This window comes from Myotis yumanensis, unplaced genomic scaffold, assembly GCF_028538775.1.
Source record: "Myotis yumanensis isolate MYYU_CA2020_CCGP unplaced genomic scaffold, mMyoYum1.0.hap1 SCAF_9, whole genome shotgun sequence".
In the NCBI taxonomy this organism is placed as follows: domain Eukaryota; kingdom Metazoa; phylum Chordata; class Mammalia; order Chiroptera; family Vespertilionidae; genus Myotis; species Myotis yumanensis.
In genome coordinates, this window is record NW_027223760.1 from 67,897,368 (window position 1) to 67,920,036 (window position 22,669).

Here is a 22,669-nt window from a genome sequence, read left to right on the forward strand (position 1 = left end):
CTTTAAATTTTACATGTTTTTAATTAGATTTTTATTGGACAGCAGCGCTTTAGAATTTAGTTCAACTCTCAGTCTTGCTCAGAGTGTTTTATTAATTCCCAGACTAGTTCAAACCCTTCCATTATATTCTTTCAATGCACTCTTTATTTAATAATTGTAGCACTTGTTCCAATTGTAGTTTATTACGTATTTGTGCAAGTTCTTACTTTTTAAATATCTCTCCTCATTGCTAAAATGCAAGCTTCAAGAGAGCTGGGGTCATGTGTGACTCACTCATTTAACTAAGCATAGGAGAAGTTCTTAGGTATAGTAGACAATAAATAAATAGTTGGAGAATTAAAAAAAATAAATGAATTAGTAAAGAGAAAAAAAAACTGGCACAAAAGCAATCATTTACAATCCTATATAATAAAAGACTAATTTACAAATTGACCCAACAGTGGAACCATGACGTGCACTGACCATCAGGGGGCAGATGCTCAATGCAGGTGGTGCCCCCTGGTGGTCAGTGAGCTCCCATAGGGGGAGTGCCACTCAGCCAGAAGCTGGGCTGATGGCTGGCAAGCGCAGCAGATGTGGTGAGAGCCTCTCCTGCCTCTGCGGCAGTGCTAAGGATGTCCGACTGCTGGCTTAGGCCCACTCCCCATGTAAGCCATCAGTCGGACATCCCCTGAAGGCTCCTGGACTGCAAGATGGCGCAGGCCAAGCTGGGGGGACCCCAAGTGCACAAATATAATGCATCGGGCCTCTAGTATTATAATAAGTAGAAGGATAGTGATATGAATAAAGTGGTAGAAACTAATACATATAAACAAAGTGGCAAGGTACAGTTATAGAAGAGGACTCTCTTATTCCTAAACCTGAGTAAATATTAATGTATTTTCTCTTACATTTTAAGATTAAATGGACAAAGATGAGAGGATGGAACTTGGGCAAATAGCATGGCCTAAGTCCTTGAAGGCAGATATAGGCAGCTCTGTATGACACAAGGCCAATAAACTTCACTCCTGGGAAGTACAATAAGACTTAGGAATCACTTTCATCTGTTTTGTGTGTGTGTGTGTGTGTGTGTGTGTGTGTGTGTGTGTTTTCTTGAAGTGTATGGATCGAGGTAAATCAACACTTCCCAATTCCCCTCCCATCTTCCTTGCCCCTCTTCCCCAAATGGCTTCATTTGAGTGCAGAGTGTTTGTTACTGCTCCTTGGTGTTGGGTTTAGCCATCTTTTACCAATGACAGGTAGGTAAAAGTGACACTGTACCAATTCTGAGCCTTGAGCTAAAACACTTCAGGTTAATTCACTTACCCCCTTACAAATCTTCCCTTTCCATGAGGAAAAAAAATGCCTTGCATAACCCACTAGTCCCAGGAGGAGTGACCTGGGGACCCAAAAATAGGCAGTAAGAAACAGAGCCACCCTAATAAGGCCAAACTAAGTCAGCCAAATCCTAGCCTCTATTCAGTGTATAAACAATAATAAGTAGTTGATTTTTAAAGCCACTGAGTTATATAGCAATAGCTAACAGATTCATAGTCTAACTTCAATAAAAAAAAAATAACACCCAAAATCTACAGATGCCCAGCTGATGTGGCTCAGTGGTTGAGCATCAGCCCAGGAACCAAGAGGTCACTGGTTTGATTCCCGGTCAGGGAACATGTCTGGATTGTGGGCTTGATACCCTGTGTAAGGGAAGGGGAACATGTAGCAGGAGGCAGTTGATCAATGCTGTTTCTCTCTCATTGATGTTTCTATCTCTGTACCCCTTTCCTCTACTCCCTCTCTAAAAAAACAATAAAAACATATTTAATAAAATCTACAGAAATATCTGAACCCTATTGCAAAATTAATAATCATGTGATAGTAATACTATTAGCAAACATCATTGTATACTGACTAAATACCAAATACTATGCTAAGTCCTTACAATACTTACTTAATTTTCACAATAACACAAAGCGAGAGGTACTATAATTGTCATTTGGGTACATGAGAAAGTTGAGGATTTGAAAGTTTTTGAGGCAAAGCCAGAATTTGAATTCTGACTCTCTCATATTTGCCATTACAAAAACATATCTATTTTTATCTTGAATTTCAGTGAAACATTTGAATTTATTTGAAAGAAAATACTGCAGAGGAAGTAAACAAAATCTCACTAACTTTTTATTTCAATGTATCTTTTTGTAATTATCATACTTGTAGCTTCTAACACTGAGCAGAAGGAAAGCTGGCATCTATGCTTCACCATACCAGGCAGCAATATAATGAATCCATTAGTACAAAATACCTAGCAATCGTTACCTCAATTTGTGTATGTAATATATTGTAAAGTTGTCATGAACATTCCTTACTTCATTCTTAAATGTCATGATATTTAGGAATGGCAATTTTCTGGAAGCAATGTTGCCATATAGTGCCCATTAAACTATGTGCCACACTTAAGAGAATTTCAATCAAAAAAAAATGTTAGACACTGGACTCTTTCAAAATCCTTTCTGTTCTTTTGCAAAAGATTATTTTTATGGCAAAAATTTGTAAAATCTTTGTATTTGATAGGCAATTTTACTCTTAAACTAAAAGTCTTTATTAACATAATTGGAAACTAAAATGCATCCTCAACATTAACATAAATTAACTGCTGAACACTTAATCTATTATTTTTGATAGACATGCCATGAAATTATGAAAATGGTATGCCTCTAAGTGGTGGAGATCATGATACTGGTGTTGAAATGGAGACTCTAGAGCCCAGAGCAGCTACAAGAGAAAGAAATCAAGAAAATCCTTACAGTGACACAAAATCTGGGGGAAAACTGCAGCAAAAATATCATTTTGGGAGAAGACAACTTGTCCTATATTTACAGTTGCTATCTTTTATCTATATATATAAAAGGCTAAGTGACCAACTGAACGTATGTCCAACCATCCGACCGACCCACTGGCTGGTACATATGACACACACTGGCAATTTAAAGGTAAACATTGACTTGCGCATGCACAATACATATAAAGCTCTCGTTGGCACCAATCACACATATGTGTTTTGATCTTTCATTATTTATCATGAATTTGGTTATTTTTGCTGACATTCTGAAACTGAAAGAAAGAGGCGGCATCGGCAGAATGTATCTGAAGATCAACTATTGGCACAACATACCATTTGAGTGATGATTCCATCGACTCAACAGATGATGCCGAAAAGGAAAATTTTCGCATCAAATTTCTTAATAGTATTATTCCTTTGGAAATGCAGTGTCAAAAATGAAAATTGACAGTAGATGCAATCATCATGCTACTGAGAAATCTGAATAGTAAATGAGGTCTTTGTAATGGTACTAGATTTATTATCAAACAATTGCGACCTAACATAATTGAAGCTGAAGTATTAACAGGATCTGCTGAAGGAGAGGTTGTTCTGATTCCAAGAATTGATTTGTTCCCATCTGACAGTGGCCTCCCATTTAAATTAATTCGAAGACAGTTGCCTGTGATGACAGCACTTGCGATGACTATTAATAAATCACAAGGACAAACTCTAGGCAGAATAGGAATATTCCTACCTGAACCTGTTTTCGGACATGGTCAGTTATATGTTGCTTTCTCTTGAGTTCAAAGAGCGTGTGACATTAAAGTTAAAGTTGTAAATACTTCATCCCAAGGGAAATTAGTCAAGCACTCTGAAAGTGTTTTTAATCTTAATGTGGTATATAGGGAGATATTAGAATAAGTTTAATCAATTTATCAGTCATTGTTTTATCAATGTTGTGTTATATCATTTTTTTGTTATTTTTATATCATGTTTTTGTTTTTATATGTCTTTGTTGTTGTTATATCATGTTGTTATGGTTTATTAATCATTTGTATATTATTTTCATATACATGTCACTAATTTTCTTTCATCTATGATACTTCTATTATAGAGAAAGTGCAAATAGCGATATTAAAGTATTTCTTCTAATTAATTTCCTTTCAATGTGCATAAATCCATGCACCAGGCCACTAGTAGTAGTATAAAGTGAAATCTTGGCCACCCACAGTGTGAATGGCAGGCAGCCCACTGTCTTCATGCACAAATCCTCTCATCTCTCTCTCAGAATCTCTAGTTCCCTCAAAGTGTTCTGTTCTTTTAGCTTGCAGATACCAGACATTGCAGGAGCAACACATCCTCTTCAGCATATAATCATTCAGCCAATAAACTGTGGAATGAGCATCTCAGTCCTTCTGAAAGAGGATCACCTCTTGCATATACTTATCATCTCTCTTATCTTCTGCTCATTCTGATTGCCCTCTTTCTCTGCCATTATCTCTGCTGGTTTAGGTTAACTATCCGGTGGATAATCCATACCCTTATCCCTAAGGGTTCTGAGCCCTGTAATCATGTACTTCTGAGGCTGTGACTGCTGCACTTGTTTATTATTATCTAAATTAGCCAGGACAATACCAAGTGATGCCCCAGTGGATTGCCTGCATTCTACAAACATTTCTTCCTGATCCTACTTTTTAACAGCAACCTTACATTCTGGCAGGATAATGACTCCATCCCTTGCCTACTAATTTCTTGGTGATTAGGTGGCAATTATAGCTTCAAGTTTGAGATTCTTTCTGTGTCACCAGGTGGAAAGACTTCTTCCTAGAAACCGGTATGTGTATGCACATTAGACCAGCGGTTCTCAACCTGCGGGTCGTGACCCCTGTGGTGGTCGAATGACCTTTTCATAGAGGTAGCCTAAGACCATCGGAAAACACATATATAATTACATATTATTTTGTGATTAATCACTATGCTTTAATTATGTTCAATTAGTAACAATGAAATTGGGGGTCACCACAACATGAGGAACTGTATTAAAGGGTTGTGGCATTAGGAAGGTTGAGAACCACTGCATTAGACCCTAAATTTGCAGTGATGGGAAAACACATTTGTGCTCCACATGAGTCACTGTGAGCAATGCTAAGTGGGACTACTCTAGTTTTTACCCCTTGTTTCCTGTACCCATCTATCCAATATCTACAGGGCACAGAATTAATTTGTGGTATATAATCATTAATTTAGTGTGTATACTATATCCTGAAAAATGTCACTACGTGCTTTCTGGGTATCATTTGTAAGCAAGGACCTTAGCTGTGCCTTTTAGGAGTGTTTCATTACTCGGTCTCCCCAGAAACTCCCTGAGGGTGTTATATGGGATAAAACAAGTGTAGCCAATTGTCATACGGCCACAGGTGCTTGTCCTTTGCTATAGGGAGGTCCCTTGCTTGATGTGATGCTAGTATCCCATAATGATGAACCAAACACTCTATAAGCCCTGGATAGTGGTCTGCCTGAGGCCCTATGGGACACAAAGACCAGTCTGTACTGGTAACATGTGTTGATTATCAAGCTGAAATGCTCTCTCTTCTAGAATAAAAGTGGCTCAGTGTGACCAATACCTGAGACTCCTTGGGAGATGGTGCTGAATGACAGTCTCAGCTTTGGTCTCCACTCCGGTATGTTGAACATTTGGTAGCATAAGTAGTTTAACCGGTCTTTTTTTTTTTTTTCTTGTTCTGTTTTTTATTGTTTGCGTCAAAATGCCCAACATAGAACGTTATCACAAGTGATCAGATGTGCAAAAGAGGATAGCGACCAAGTACAAGTGGGAGACATGACTTTCTTTAAATAAATACTTAAAGGCATCTGGGTCCTACAAACACCTGGGCTCTTGGTGGGTGTGAGGGAGCTGCCCCACCTGCGGAACCACGAGGGCGTCAGGATTCCCCTCCCCCTGTAAGCAATGCTTGGAATCAGGGTGCCAGTTGCCGTGGTCACAATGAACCCTGTTCTAGAGCCCTCCCCAGACCTCTACACAGGCTCAGGCCGGTCAAAGACGTCAGAATTTCCAGAAGGTCAATGGTCTGTAAGAGTGAAGTCTTCTGCGCTATTTTTCAGGTCCCTGCATCTAGACGAGGGGACCAGGGGACACGTCTAGATGATTTTCTTCACCTCGTCATAAAGGACCAGAACGAAGCCACCGCCTATGCCCCTGAGGACGTTGCACCAGGCGCCCTTGTAGAAGGCCTTGAACCCCTCCTCCTTAAAGGTCTTCTGCCCGCAGTGGATGGTCCCCCTGTACATGATATCGGCTCCTTTGCGCCCTGATTGCATCATCATCCGCCGTCTCACCGTGTCGAAGGGGTAGGAGACAAAGCCGGCCACCGCTGTCACCAGCTGGGCGATCACCCAGCTCACCATGATGTGCGTGTCCATGCGCTCGGGGAGCATGTCTTTGGCCGTGTTGTACAAACCGAAGTAGGTAGCCCGGTAGATGATGATGCTGTACACGGAGATGTTGAAGCCCTGGTACAGGCCCCGGATGCCGTCAGACTTGCTGATCTTCACCAGACAGTGTCCCAGGCCTTTGAACTCCCGCTCGGCCTCAGATTTCCCCACGTCGGCCGCCAGCCGGGTTCTGGCGAAATCCAGGGGGTAGACAAAGCAGAGGGAGGTGACCCCCGCCGCCCCACCCGAGGCCAGGTTGCCAGCGAAATATCTCCAGAACTGCGTGTGCTTGTCCACGCCCCCCAAGAACACCTGCTTGTACCTGTCATTGAAGGCGAAGTTGAGGGCTTGCGTGGGGAAGTAGTAGATGACGTTGGCCAGGTTGCCTCGCCAGAAGGACAGCACGCCCTGCTCCTTGGGGATGCGCAGGATGCAGTCCATCATCCCCTGGTACTGCTTGTCCACTGGGATCTGCTTGCTAGCCTGTTGCACCTGCAGCAGCAACTTGATCCTCTCAATCGGGGCGACGGCCGTTTTGGAGACGGCAGCGGTGATGCCTCCCGCCAGGAAGTCCTTGACGAAGGAGTTTGCCGGTTCCGTCATGGTCATGGTGGTGCGCAGCGTCGGGGCCAGCGGGCTCAGAGCCCGGGGGTTGCTGATTGCCACAGCGTGGGCCAGCTGGCTCGGAGATGCAGCTGATGGGACCAGAATTCGACCAGCCTTGCTGAGTGGGATCCCATTATGGTGGGGTCATTGTCTGCCACTATGGCTAGCCTGTTCCTGAGCCCATTGTGACAGAATATGAGTGGCTGATGGCAAGGGCAAACAGGTCTACTAGCCAAGTCATTCTATTTGATTGTTGAGTTGTTCTTGGAGAGGATAATATCTAGTAGGCATGTGCTACATGAGCTTTACCCAGATTTTCTTGTCTCTAATTTTTAAACCTTTCTCCTTCTAGGTCTGGGAACAGCCAATCAAGCTATTTGCCAAGATCTATGAAGTATTATACATTCTAATCCCAGGACACATTTATTTTCATATAAATTGGATGACTAAGAGCACCCCTACAATCTCTGTCCATTGGGCGATTTTTTTCTCAGTGCTTTCTTTCAAGGTCAACCTTAAGAACTGTAGTGTAGTAGCAATCCACTCAAGCAGATATGGCTTGAATTTACTAACCTATTTTACCCATCCATGAACTAAGTTCAGCATTTTTTCTCTTCTGTTCCCTGGTCATGAGGGGGCCATAAGACCATAGATGTGAGCTGGGCTAGACACATCAGTGTAATAGTGGTGTATGACATGGGCATTGGATTTCTTGAGTCCAATATTTCAAGTATAATTGTCCCACACTCAATGAAGATACATCAAAACATTCTAAATTCTATACTAATGAATATTTCTATCTACAAATTATGCAGCATGAAGGTCAAAGGATCATTTACACTTAATGACTTAAATGCATAACTCTCTTATAATGAATAGGGATATATTATTCCATGTTAGCTTCCATTTACAGGAAAGATGCATTCACTAAAGAGGATTTCCCTTAATTACTTTTAAAATAAAGATGATGATTTATTAATATATCTGATGTAAGTGTAACAACCACCAGTTTTTAAATCATAATTTTCAGTAGTGTAAATTTTCCTAAAGTTCTTTTCACTGGAGTTTGATTTTAGGATAAATTGAAACTTTTGAATAGCACCATCTGGTCATCTATTAGACACACAATAGAGCAGTTTCAAAATGAAAAAGAATTGAAACAAAGTTTAAAAGTAAAGGCAAAATGGTTTCAATTTCCCAGATTTCTGAATTGACAGCAGACTCATTTAATAACTGCACAAGTGGGAACATCACATTCTACACCAGAGCCACACTAAAACTGAAATTCATATTTTCTGTAGAAGTAGAAAGTGTACTATATGGTAATTCTAAGTACCTGAAAATGTTATAGCAAAGTAATGGTCTACAAGGAGTCATCTTACAATATTAAAAGTGTGTTTTAAAAATGTATAGATGTCTATAACCAAACTAATAATTGTCCATTTTTAAGTTAACTTAAAAGTGTATGTGTCTGGGCAGGGAATGAGCAGAGGTGATATTAATGACTCATCTAAAATTTCTTGATGTCCACATCTGTGAAGTGACGGTGAAAATAAAAGGTGCAATGTAACTTGGCTAAAGAAAAAGAAATATCATCTAAGACAGTAAAATCACAGGGAACAGTCTGCTCACTGAAACCTGTGATCAGTAATTGCTCCTGGCTATCGACTGAAAACTCTTGTAGTAAATGAACTAAATTCTTTTCAAGTAGAACATGAAAAATATATATTCATATAGAAAATCATATGCAAATGTTGCAAAAATATGATAATGAAACTCCATTTGTCCATTATTCAGTGTTAAGAATTATCAACTCTGGAGCCATCTGGTTTTATCTATATCCAACTCATTTAGCTACATACCTAATTATTTTGAAGCAGATGCCAAATATGACATCTTTTCATGGATAAATATTTTACTATGAATATCTAAAACATAAGGATTATTTTTTAAAATATCAAAAAACAGACCACATGTAGGAAGGGAAAATTGTAAAAATGCACATTTTATAGCCCTCAAAATCCTCAAATGTTCACACTTTGCAAAACAGTTGCATAAAGTTTATTTCCCTAATAAATTATTTTCTGAAAACCAAAAACACTTTTTCAAAGTTAATAAGCACTTTAGTGTCAATCCCACCATTTGGGTTAATGGAAAAGAGAACAGTGTTAGAAATGACTTTAGAAATGAAATTGTTTTTTTTTTTTAAATTATAAGTAGTGTAAGTCTGCCTTACAAATGAAAATATTCTGGGATTCACTAAAGTTCAAATGAGAGGAGAATTGTGTTGTATGTATTCAAAAAGAATGGTTGGAAATCCAAAAATTTCACTTTACACCACACTTGTGGCAGATGTCTAAATAATTCTGAAGAGCATATCATGGCTGCTTAATGGTTTGATAACCACACATTTAATTCAACTACTTCTTGGTTCAGTTAAGGAAGCTAAAATTAAATGATTTCCCTGTTAGAAGCAGTCAATTAGTAACAGAGCTGTTTTGAGTAACTCAAGTCCAATTATAGTGCTATTTGCTTTATACATGGCACCGTGGACTTTTCTAGAAAATCTATTAAACAATTTTATTTTTCCATTTTGCTTACATAACTATGTTTCATTTTAATTGATGGTTCAGTGTTAATTAAACTGTTGTAAGTTGAAATATAATTTAAATGAACTTGTGGTGTTCATGGTTTCCAAAAGACCTTAAATAAATCTTTGTGAATTAAAGAATCTTATTGAATACTGCAAAGCCCTCCACTCATTTCTCTATTTTATAAACTCTAATTTATGTTATATAAGTAAAGGCCAATTATGTAAACTTACAAATGCACTTGTAGAAAAACATAAGTAATGCATGGTTGTGGAGAGTTTAGCTAAGCTCCCAGTGGTAGTGCTGCCTCATCATCCATTTTGTTTGGCCAATCGGCTTGCAGTAACTGGAATCTGACACTAGCCCCTCATGCACATATCCATATAGCAACCTGAAGAGTCACAAGCAAATGTAAGTTCCTGATATAACTTCCCACGAGCTCTAATGGTCAACAACCTCCCCTGCCTCCCATGGGCTCACCTTATGCTGCCCTTGGATAAGACCACCAAGAAGCATACCCAAAGCCTCCTCTTTTGGTTTAACTTGACCAATACACCTTAGCCTGGGAACCCCAAAGCACTTCATCCATGGCAGTGGTTCTCAACCTTCCTAATGCTGCGACCCTTTAATACAGTTCCTCATGTTGTGGTGACCCCCAACCATAAAATTATTTTTGTTGCTACTTCATAACTGTAATTTTCCTACTGTTATGAATTGTAATGTAAATATATGATATGCAGAATGTATTTTCATTGTTACAAATTGAACATAATTAAAGCATAGTGATTAATCACAAAAACAATATGTAATTATATATGTGTTTTCCGATGGTCTTAGGCGACCCCTATGAAAGGGTCGTTAGATCCCCAAAGGGGTCGCGACCCACAGGTTGAGAACCGCTGATCCATGGACCCTACCAAAAGCATGGGGCACCATGTCCTGTCTCTCCCCTGGTCTGTACTTTGCCTTAATTTCTCCATGTGCCTCCTCAAGGGGTGCCTGGTACTCCCTCCAAGACCTGTGAGTAATAAATAAGCTCTCTTTCAATTTGCCTTGTGGTCTGTTGTTGAATAGAGAGACTCATCATCCAACATCTTATGCTACACTTAACAAGTGTTATTTTGATAAATTTGTAACAATGGGAGAAAGAAGTCTTGTGATACAGGTATTGTCAGTAACAACCGAAAGCTACTGGAAAAATAAAATAATTTAGAATGGTGAGGATCTTGTTGTAGTTTCTCTTTTCTCTTCCACCTGAACTGTTTGTTATTACCTGTGGCTGAATCTTATGTGTTCTTATGGCAACATAGTAATCTCTGTAAGCCTATTTAATAGAAAACCAATAAAATATACTAACATTCAATATATTTCATGAGACTATAAACTCGGGAAACAAAATATATAGCATTGATATGTTAATAATTTTTCTTTATATTAAGGAATATTTTAATTTCAAATAAATTAGATGTCCCTCAAAATAAGTATCACAACAGTTAGAGATAGATTTAAAACCCAAGCAGCTGATTTGCTTCAAAATAAAATATAAAAATTATCATAATTAGATTAATAATAAAGATAATATTTATTCAGCACTTTCTATGGGCAGACACTGTGCTCCAGTAGATATATATTAATGAAATTTTACAGATGGAAAAACTAAGGCTCATAGCTATAAAATATACTTTCATCTTTAAGAGCACAATATTTAGAGTAGAGAGAGACCTGAGTTAAAATTCTAACTCTGCCTTTTTTGTCTACTAAGTGTGAGACAAAAGACAAGATACTAAATGTCTTTGGAATTTCTCATCCAATAATTTGGATAAACTTACTTATCTTGCAAGATTGTTCTGAGAACTAGAGATTATATATGAAAGCACCTGTCTAATAGAAGGCATTAAACAGGTTAGAACTAACATTATACTACTTTACTACTGGATAATTATTATTTACTGCTGTAACTGTTGTCATACCACTTTATGCTGTTCCCATTTCTGTTAACAAGAATACTGTGATTTTTACCACTTCACTTTCAGTTTTCCCTTGTGACTAAAATGACAAAAAGTACAGTAATCATAATTATTAGTTCACTGTAAGCTACTTGCTCAGAGATAATATTTCAAAAGTAATCTTATTTCCAAATGAGTCCAATCTCTTGAGGAATTAATAGAGCACGTAACACATTCTACACTGCAGAGATGAACAGCCTTTGGCCATTTCTGAAAATGTTGAAGACCTTGGAACAAATTACTGTCTATTTTTCTGAAACTGACATTCTCTATAAACTAACTGATAATCAGTGGTTAATTCAAAAGGTATTCACTCTCTATAACTCAGTTTTAATAATCTTAGTAAAACCTGTAAAAAATTACTATTACCCCAAAGAAAGAAATCTAGGAACCTAAGAATTCTCTCCCTCAAGTAAAATTATTTCCCCATTAACCTTTTAAATACAATTGCATGAGTTTATTAACAAAAAAAATCCAGTTATTAAATTCCAGAAGATTTTTATGACATATGACTTGTCATTTCAAAATATGTTGATCTCACCCTACATCACTACCAACACAAACCTATCGTAGGCAGTTCATGTGCCATAGTATACACAAAATAATAGTTTATCATTATAGTGCAATAAATTTAATGACTTTTAAAAGTGTCAGTAAACTCCTGTCCAACCAGTTTGTCCTCTCTAAAGCCACTTATTATTATTAGCAAACTAATAACATTTTGAATACTAGCCTATCAAATCCAAAAATAATTTATCTCAAAATCAACCATTTCTTAATATTTCATTGCAGTAGTATAAATCTGCTCATTATTTCTTACTAACCACCAAAATTTATATAAATTAAATTGTTAATGGAAAAATTAAACCAATAAATGGTTCTTGGTGATAATTCATGTTGTTAAGTATCTTGGGAATGGAATAATATAAAGATTAAAAAAAATACTTCAGCCCTAACTGGTTTGGTACAGTGAATGGGGCATCGGCCTGTGGACTAAAGGGTCCCAGGTTCGATTCTGGTCAAGGGCACATGCCTGGGTTGTGGGCCCGATCCCCAGTGGAGGGCATGCAGGAGACAGCCGATCAATGATTCTCTCTCATCATTGATGTTTCTATCTCTCTCTCTCTCCTTCGCCTTCCTCCCTGAAATCAATAAAAATATATTTAAAAAACCTTCAGTTTTCATTCATTCTAACTAATTTACTACATATCCAATTATATTCACTCTAATTTGTTTAGCTTCATTTTTTATTGAGTAGTTTGCTTCCAGTTTTCTGAGTTGCAAGTTATCATCAAAATAATTTCCCACTTTTTAAAATTATTTGCTACTGCCACATTAATGAACCAATATTATTCCATCCCTGAATATTTTCAATATTCAGATTGTTCGCCAACTCACTCTGGAAGAGACAGTTCCCAACTCCTCTCTAACTGGCAGAATCTTACATATTCTCAAAGACACTGTTTAAATACAGCTGAGAAATACCTCTCTACAGCAAATTGCTAGAGTTATGAAAATATCTATACACATATGTGAATAAATGTTATTCCTTTTGTTTTCAGAAACTCATAAAAAAGAGTTAAAAATTATACAGAAGAAAAAGGAATACTAATAGACATCTTCCTTGGGAAAATGTGCTTCCTACCTTATGAGTGATAGCACATTTTAAGAGCTTATGTATATATTTAATGAATACCAATTTAGTGTCTACTCTGTGCCAACATGCTTCTTGAGATCTAATCATGAATAAGATAAGCAACTTACACTTTAGATAGGGGAGAAAGAAAATACAAGAAAAACAAAACCCCAAAACATGAACATGACAATATTAGATGACCGTAAGCCCTGAGAGATAAAAAATATATATATAATAAAGTGCTGGGGTAGCAATACTTTAGAAAAAGTATTCAGGGAACTTAGCTCAAAGTAGTTGACATTTGAATTAATAAATGAAAAACAACAAAAAAGAGTAACTGAATAACAGAAACAAATTGATTGACTGAGTGTGAGTTGTTCTTAAAATATCCATCTTCTCCAAGAAGGTTTGCTCTTCAGTCATCAGGTCAGTAAGTCTGGGTAAGGATTGAAAGTCAGATCAGGCCATGGAAGACTCATACATGGTCAAGGGAATTCAAGAAATGACTCAACTCTGAACTGGTCACTGTGGGATAGTGGATATTTTTAATTTGTTAAATTATGAAACATACTTAGTACTATGTATGATGTACAAAATGCCATTCTACATATTTTCTTATCAATAGACCAGAGGCCTGGTGAATGAAATTCATGCACTTGGGGGGGTCCCTCAGCCCGGCCTACACTCTCTCACAATCCAGGAGCCTTCGGGGGATGTCCAACTGCCATGGAGGTGATAGAGGCTCCCGCCACCACTGCTGCGCTCACCAGCTGTGAGCCCAGCTTCTGGCTAAGCGGCACTCCCCCTGTGAGAGCACACTGACCACCGGAGGGCAGCTCCTGCTTTGAGTGTCTGCTCCTTGGTGGTCAGTGCGCATCATAAAGACTGGTCGTTCCACCGTTTGGTCAATTTGCATATTAGCCTTTTATTATATAGGATAATTTGTTTAGCAGCCCCAGGACTGGGTTAAGACAACACAAATTACAATATTCATAGGCTAACACATTCAGCAGAGATTTATTGAACTTCATGTGCCTAGCTGTCATTAACAGAATTCACCTCCTCCTCCTCCTAGTAACATGTAAAAACTGCTTTTGACATACTTACCTTGACACATTGAGGCAAAGAATGTTAATGTCTTTGCCTTTCCAAAAGTCACTACCACTCATTTCCTTTCGTGTATATTAATTACTGTGGCTAGTTTAACCAATATGACAATGCTCACAAACAACCCATGGCTTGTTCTCAGATACTTGTCTGAGTCCAGAGAGCAGGTTTCATCATAAGTTATTCAAGCAAAACTCTATTTGAAGAGCCATTATGATAATTTTTTTAAGTGGAAGTTTTTCAGCATGCTAAATACTGTAGAAATGAAAACACAATACTTATTAAACAGATCAAAAGTGCTTCAGAAAAATTATGACAGGGTAGTGCGTCAATAAATAATGAAAGCCTATTTCAGGAATTCAGTACCTTTCAGCCAAAGTGCCTTATGTATGGAGAGAGCTTAAGCCATTCTTGCCAAAGTACCAGTATAATGCACTTTATATCATAACCATTTATGACAAGAAAAATAAAAAGACTATCCCTCACTTAAAGCACAAAAAGTGTTTAGATGACAAATCATGATCAGTAAAACGCAGCTAGTTTAAGATGGCAATTCTTAAGCCAAAAGCTTCATGAAAATTAATTTTATCCTCAAAATAATTAAGTCCAAATTTAACAGTCAGTAAAACTTAAAGTCATGAGGACAGACAAAAACTTGCATAAATTATAGGCCAACATTCAGCACCTAAACCTTGTGTTGACATAAGCTTTTGTGAACACAAAGCAGACAAGATTTTACCAGGAACTGCAAAAAAAAAAAAACAAAAAAAAAAACCAAACCAAAACAAAACAAACAAACAAAAAATCCCTAAAATAACAGCAAAAACCATGATGCCTTATGTCCTAAATGATGTCAAAGTCCAAATTAAATAGGCAAATACATGCTAAACTATTAAAGACTGTCTTTTAGTATAGTAAAAACCAGGCCAAGAAATGGATTTGGACTACATTTATTTAAATTAGATCTCACCTTTTTTACTCTGCCCTCCAATTCCCCCCCGCCCCCAACTGCTCTCAGTCTGTTTTCTGTATCTATGAGTCTGTTTCTATTTTGTTTCTTTATTTTGTTCATTTACATCCCACATATAAGTAAAATCATATGGTACTTGTCTTTCTCTGACTGGTTCTTAACATAATGCTCTCCAGGTCTATCCATGCTATCACAAAGGGTAAGAGATCCCTCTTTTTTATGGCTGAATGGTATTCCATCGGGGAAATGTACCACACCTTTTCTGTCAACTCATCTACTGTTGGACATTTAGCTGCTTCCAAATCTTGGCTATTTTAATAACACTGCAATGAACATAGGGGTGTATATATTCTTCTGAATCAGTGTTTCAGGTTTCTTTGGAAATATTCCCAGCTGCTCTAGACTTATTTGTATGACTGAATTGATTTTGTGACAGTGTGACTCATTTTCCTTTGTCTTATTCCGTGCTCCCTAGAGACAGGACGAAAATAAAGTTCTCTCTTGGGTAACTTTTTAAAAATCTTTGTACTTAAACTCGTCTGATAGGCCTAATTTTCTTATTCATTGCTTTCTCATAAACCCTGAAAATCTAAAATTCAAGTCAGTATAGAAGCATAATGTTTAAAAATTCAGATTAGTGTTCTATTTCAAATTTTTATTTCTTTGTGAAGTGTCATTCCATCCTCACTAGTATCATAATTCGCATAAATTTTTTTATATATTTCAACATCTTCTCTTCATGTCTTGTCTATAAAAAAATTTCAGCAATATGTTATGCTCTGCAGCTGATGTCAAACACAGTTATGCTGGCTGGCTTAATTTATTAAATACTATTCAAAGAAGGGGAAAACTAAATAAATTCCATTTCCACCTACATGTAATTGAACATTTTGTGAAGTGTTAAAAGAGGGTCATTCACTTTCATTTCTTGACAGTAGTAAAACGTTTCATGTAAATTATCAGTGAAAATAATCTGCTGTCACTGCTCCACTACTTAGCCTAAGTTGACTTACGTATAGTTACTCAGTTTTCTCCAAGAAAAACTGGATTTTTTTTTCTGTTCACTACTACTCAGCAAATAGATTTACACTGTTCTCAAAACTGCCTGGTACTAGCACAAGAACAGACATATAGATCAATGGAACAGAATAGAGAACCCAGAAATTGACCCAAGCCATTATGCTCAATTAATACTTGACAAAGGAGGCAAGACCACACAACAGATTCAAGACAGTCTCTTCAATAAATGGTGTTGGAAAAATTGTACAGATTAATGCAAAAAAAAATATGAAACTAGACAACCAACTTTCACCATACACAAAAATAAACTCATTTTGGACTTAAGATGGGAAACCATAAATATCTTAGAAGAATCCACAGGCACCAAATATAAAATACCAGACATATGTCGCAGTGCTATCTTTACCGATACAGCTCCTAGGGCAATGGAAACTAACAAAAAATAAACAAATGGGACTACATCAAAATAAAAAGATTCTGCACAGCAAAAGAAACCATCCACAAAACAACAAGAAAGCCCACTGCATGGGAGAACATATTTGCCAATGTTATATCTGATAAGGGTCTAATCTCCAATATTTATAAGGAACTCATACAACTTAACAAAAGGAAGATAAACAATCCAATAAAAAATGGGCAAAGGACTTAGACACTTTTTGAAAGTGGACATACAAAATGCCAAGAGACATATGAAAACATGCTCAAAGTCACTAATCATCTGAGAGATGCAAATCAAAACAACAATGAGATACCATTTCACACCTGTCAGAATGGCTGTCATCAACAAATCGACAAATGACAAGTGCTGGCGAGAATGTGGAGAAAAAGGAACCCTCGTGCACTGCTGGTGGGAATGCAGATGGTGCAGCCACTGTGGAAGACAGTATGGAGTTTCCTCAAAAAATTAGAAATGGAACTCCCATTTGACCCAGTAATCCCACTTTTAGGAATATATCCCAAGAAATCAGAAACACCATCAGAAAGGATATATGCACCCCTATGTTCATGGCAGCACAATTTACAATAGCTAAGATTTGGAAACAGCCTAAGTGCCCATCAGCAGATAAGTGGATTAGAAAACAGTGGTACATCTACACAATGGAATACTATGCTGCTGTAAAAAAGAAAGAACTCTTACCATTTGCAACAGCATGGATGCACCTGGAAAGTATTATGCTAAGCGAAGTAAGCCAGTCAGAGAAAGATAAATATCACATGATTTCACTCATTTGTGGAATATAATCAACAACATAAACTGATGAACAAAAATAGATCCAGAGACAGCGAAGCACAAAACAGACTATCAAACTCAGAGGGAAGGCAGGAGGTGGGGGATAGGGTACAGTGTAAGAGATCAATGAAAGGTCTTATATGCATGCATATAAGCATAACCAATGGGCACAGGCACTAGGAGGATGAGGACTTGTGCTGGGAGGTGGGAGTGGCTGAGGAGAAGTCAATAGGGAAAAAAGGAGACATATGCAATACTTTAAACAATAAAGAATTTTAAAAATATAAAAGAAATGAAAATATATAGCTTTTAGATCAACTATGTGCCAGATCTCTATCTTCCCATTTCAAAATCCTTAATCTTGTACACAAAGTTTGCTTTACTTTGTAATTATATTTACAGATGTCAAGGATTAGGATGGGCACTTCTGTGTGGCATTAATCTTTCTACCACAACCAAAACAAAAAGAAACACGATTTATCCTCCAGGATGCCTCCCTAGATCCCCTCAAGCACACCAAGGCACCTTCCTTATGGGCTCGTCGAGTATATTTTGTATATTTCTATTGTTGGTGTTTGTATGGTTACCCAACTTAGTCTCCTAGACTATGAGTGCCACGAGATAGCTCTAACTCTTATAATAATTAGATATCTGAAAAATTCCAAAAGGTAAAGGGAAAACTAGCACAACAGTGAGTTTTGTGAAGAATTAAGTTGTAGAATTAATATATGGAAATTAGTGGTCTTTTTATATTAAAACAGAAATCATTGTGCATATCTCCAATAAGGGTCACAATACTTGAAGCTTAGTAAATATTTTTTAAAATATTGGCTGGTTGAAAAACTACTAACCACAGTTGAGACTTAAAATTAAAGTATTATTAAATGGAGACCTTTTTGCTGTTTCCTCATAGAGATGTATTTATCTATATTTGGTTTGTAGAAATTGTGACATCATGGAAAAAAAGAGATAAATTAATTAGTCTACTCTAAAACTATTCATTTTCAAGATGGACAAATGTTAACGTTAAATAGTATATTCCCCTTCCTAGGATGTTAACTGAGGATTTATTATCGATTTTTACCTGTAGCCACCAAAAACATTTAAATGTATTTATAATTTAAATTAAATAATTTAACTTTTCATCTTTAGAAAATAGAGAATAGTCTACAAATTACTATGTTTTTAAAGAAATCTGAGATGTATCATCCTGGAAATAGTATATATTTTCTTATAGCTATATTTATTTATAAATACTGTATTAATAATTGCTCATGACATTAAGCAGAGGTCTTAACTTATGACAATGACATTTCAAAATGTGTTTTTAGGGTACTTTTGAAATTGCAGAATAAATTCCTCATTTGTATATTATTGGAAGCAGGGAAAAATATAATATCCTTACAGATTGTTAAAAGGCTGATTTGGTTCAGAGGTGTTAGCAGTATGATATTATAATGATCTCAATATTTATTAATAAATGTGTGCATGACACATAGCTTGTTGTAACCAAAATGACAGTTTGTCAATAAAATATCTATTAGGTCTGTAACATGTTGTACAGACTACAGAATAATTGAAAGGAATGGCACACACTCGATCAATACCACGAGTAGCAAAGGGGGTCTGGATAATTTACCGCAAACTGAAAATGATTTTCTGGGCATGTATCTCATCAGCAGCTTAAGCAGAAATAACAGGCATTAACAGCGACAGAGCTAGGTCCCTATGTCATATTTCAATAACTGTATTTGATTTTGTTGTTTAGCTTGCCCTCATCATTTTACTTGTTTGCCAGCCCCATAAGAACAGTCATAAAATGAAAGTAGTACCATTTCCATTAGATGTTTTTGGTAGTAAACAACAGACTGAGTCACAACATAAGACAAATGGAGACTCTTTAAACTCGGTCCCTCCTTGTCACTTGGTGTTTATAGATTACTATTGCCTAATAGGCCAGCAAACAAGCATTATACTTCTACAAATGTAAATTCATAGCAAAGTCAATAGATGTTACCAATAGTAACCAAAGAGAAACTGCAGTATAATTATTTCAATTATAATGGAATAACTTCAATAAAAACTCATTTTTGAGAGACAAAAACACTTGCAAAAATCATTTGGTTTTATACATGTGTGTAGGAAGGAGAGTTTTATAGATTCTATAGCAGTTTCCTTGAAATAAATTGACAACAGAGAGATCAACAGGAGAAAATGTAAACAAATTTATTAAATTTTAATATTGCATGCACGGGGCATTACAGGAAAAAAAGTAAATACCCTCCGAAAGAAGTCATGTTTGAAAAATTATATGTCGTCTCAATAGAGGAAGGGAAGGGGAGATGTAGGTCACTTAGGGAAAGGTAAATGATTTTTAGGAAAGATGAATGGGCTCTTAGAAGAATAGATGGTTGATATGATAGTTTGTTACAAAGTTGGTCTGGATGTGGTGTCAACTTCTAGTCTCCTCTCCTGTGATAAAAATCAATCTACCCTGTTGATGAAACTTCTGGGGAAAGGATTTATGATAATTGATTTCCTTTTGGAGAAGTGGTCTTCAGGTAAATGAGGGGAGTTCAGAGAAAGTCTCTCTTTGCATTTGCTGTTTTTTAAGTACCCTCAGCTCAAAATAACCAATATACTAAAGCAGCATATTTTATTTTTTTTATTTTTATTATTTTTTTTTTGAAATGTACTTGGGCCTTTTATTACAAGCACTCTCTATTAACAGGAAGAGTAGAATGCATCAAACAGATTGCAAGGCGGTTCATCTTTCATCTTTGACTACACGCATTTCAAGTGATTTTGTAAAAAGTCCTATGCAGAAATAGGGAATCAGTTTTTCTGTAAACCTTTCACTGAAAGTATGCAAATGTGATCTATTTCTCAAATTATAAAATGAAACTTCTCCCAACTCATAGTCCAGAAAAATGCCTATCCGTTCCCAGTTGCCTGAATCCCATGTGACAGATGTATTTGCCCAGAGATGAAACTGCCAGCAGCCATTTCTTGGGGATGGTGGCATAGGAGGATTCCTGGGGAAAGATTCCTTACACACGCCTAAGGACCATGCCCCGGTGCCTCTCACTTCTACCTGCCAAAAATGCCTGCCAGCATCAAATCCCTCAGAACTCAGGACAGCTGGGTAAGAAGTGCGTCCGTGAAGATTGTGAAGACCAAATGCTGTCCTATAGGTCACACTTTTTCTATCTCTTGAGATAATGAGACATGGATGGGCTGTTTCAGGATCCAGTGTCAAATCTACCTGAAATGTGTGGATCATTTTATGCAGGCCCAAATAATGTGGGGGGAGAGAGCAACTCTCCTCCTTTAATTCATATAAAAAGGTGGCCAGGGGCTCTAGGTTATCATACCTGATGTGGATACTTTCAATACCAGTGAGTAAATCCATGTCTGTCTGCAAACACTTACTGATAATATCTCCAAGCAGACTGTTTAATACGGTGCTGTAGTTTGATATTTGGTTTTTCTCATCCATTAATTTTTCTTCAACATCTGTTGTTTCATTTAGCGAACTGATAAGCATTGCACTCTGTTCCTTTTCCAAAAAATTTTTAAGTTGTTTAACTTCAGAGTCCAATTCATCCTTTTCATTTTCTATCCTCTCTCTCACTTCAAAACATTTTGACACTTGCATTTCTGACCGATTTTCAGTATCTAATCTGCTCGCTCAAGGACTCGATATAGCTCTTGAGCTTCCTCCTGTGAGTAGCTGCAGCTCCTTCAACGGGCATCAGGGGGTGATCCCCGTGATCAGAGGAGACACTGCACTGGGCACACAACAGCTGCAGGTCCTTCTCACTGAACAGGGCCAGACCCTCACAGTGCTTCTTACACAGGGGTTCCTCTTGCCTTTTACTCTTTCCCCTTATGCGTGGAATCTGCTGAACAATCTCAGTCATGTGACATAATTGGGTGTTCCTCTTCAAGCTCCTGTCGGGGCAGTGGTGGGGGCAGACAGGACAGGGAAAGGTGACCTGTAGAAGGTCCCAGCGCTGGTAGATGCAGGAGGAACAGAAGTTGTGTCCACACTCAGTGGTCACTGGGTCTCCCAGGTAATCCAGGCAGATGGAACAGCTGGCCTCCTCCTGGAGCTTGGCCAGGGCAGCTGCAAAGGCCATGGTGCAGAGAGGGTATCTGTTCCCAGACAGTCTCTTCAGTCAGTGTGATCCTCCAGGAGTGAAGAAAAGTGAGAAGCTGAGGTCTGCTCAGGCCTTGCTCCCTGTGGAAGCCACTAGGAGTTTCCAAGAAGAATTCCAGCCACCAGCTGTAGTCCAGTCTTCTTGTCGCCCTCTTCTGTTTTTAACACCACTTTGCACAAGGGATGTAGAGTGCTCCTGGTCAAAAACCAAGCACAATTCAAGTCATATGTGGTTTCTGGAGCCTGCTCCTTTGAGTGAGTCCCTGAAGTGTGTCTCCAAGAAGAGTCTCCGAAGCCAGTCTCCTACCAGTTAAAAATCTAAAGCAGCATATTTTAGAATGGCATATCCTTAATTCATCAATACTTTATTAAATTATCCCCCAAATTCAGAGTGCTAATAAATCAAGAAAAAATGTAAGATCTGCAGATTATAAATATGATCCTTACACAAAAAATAATAATACATATTTTTTTAAATTTCTGAATTTGGAAGTTAAATTTGTTAGGATCTCTACTTATTGCTTAGAAGGAGATCAAATCTATTCTATTACCTTTATATCCTACATAAATCTAACTGGGCTGTTTTCATTTTCCTTTATCTCTTTTCAGGTTATTTGAAAAGTGTGTGCTTTTTAATGCCAGTATCCTCAAGATTCATATGTTCTCACAGAACTGAAATGAAAGAAATGAAAACACATTTTGCCAAGTTGATAATGTTGTCAGTTTTTTAGATAACACAACAGAGTCATTGTTTCTAAGCTGTGGTGGGTTTCTTTTTCTTTTTCTTTTCTTTTATTTTTATTTTTTAGTGATATGAGTCATCTGAGTTGCTTTTCGGTCACTCCTGTTATTTTCTTTAAGGGTAGTCCATCACAAGGGGATATCTGCGTGCGTTGGTAAGGACACTTGACAGAGAAACAGAAGCCCTCCAGAGTGCACCATTGTACACACATTCACCTGAAAAGTTCAAACTTTTCCAAATTAACTGCCTTCAGTTAATGATCCTAAGAAAGCAGAAAATTATGAATTCAGAGAATTGCAGTCAGTAAAAATTGCAAAAAATTGGGCTTTCTTTTCAAATAAA

The 22,669-nt window shown here is 37.3% G+C and overlaps 2 protein-coding genes across 2 annotated transcripts; both read right to left on the reverse strand.

The window, feature by feature from the left end:
* Positions 1 to 5,962: 5,962 nt before the first annotated feature.
* On the reverse strand, positions 5,963 to 6,859 carry LOC139017004 (ADP/ATP translocase 3-like). Its single transcript, XM_070425180.1, has one exon. The coding sequence runs from the start codon at positions 6,857 to 6,859 to the stop codon at positions 5,963 to 5,965; it is 897 nt and encodes a 298-aa protein (XP_070281281.1).
* Positions 6,860 to 20,190: 13,331 nt separating this feature from the next.
* LOC139016017 (tripartite motif-containing protein 60-like) lies at positions 20,191 to 21,565 on the reverse strand. The gene is given in 2 exon segments (XM_070423541.1): positions 20,191 to 21,085; positions 21,087 to 21,565. Coding segments are annotated over 2 exon segments (1,374 nt in total).
* Positions 21,566 to 22,669: the final 1,104 nt, after the last annotated feature.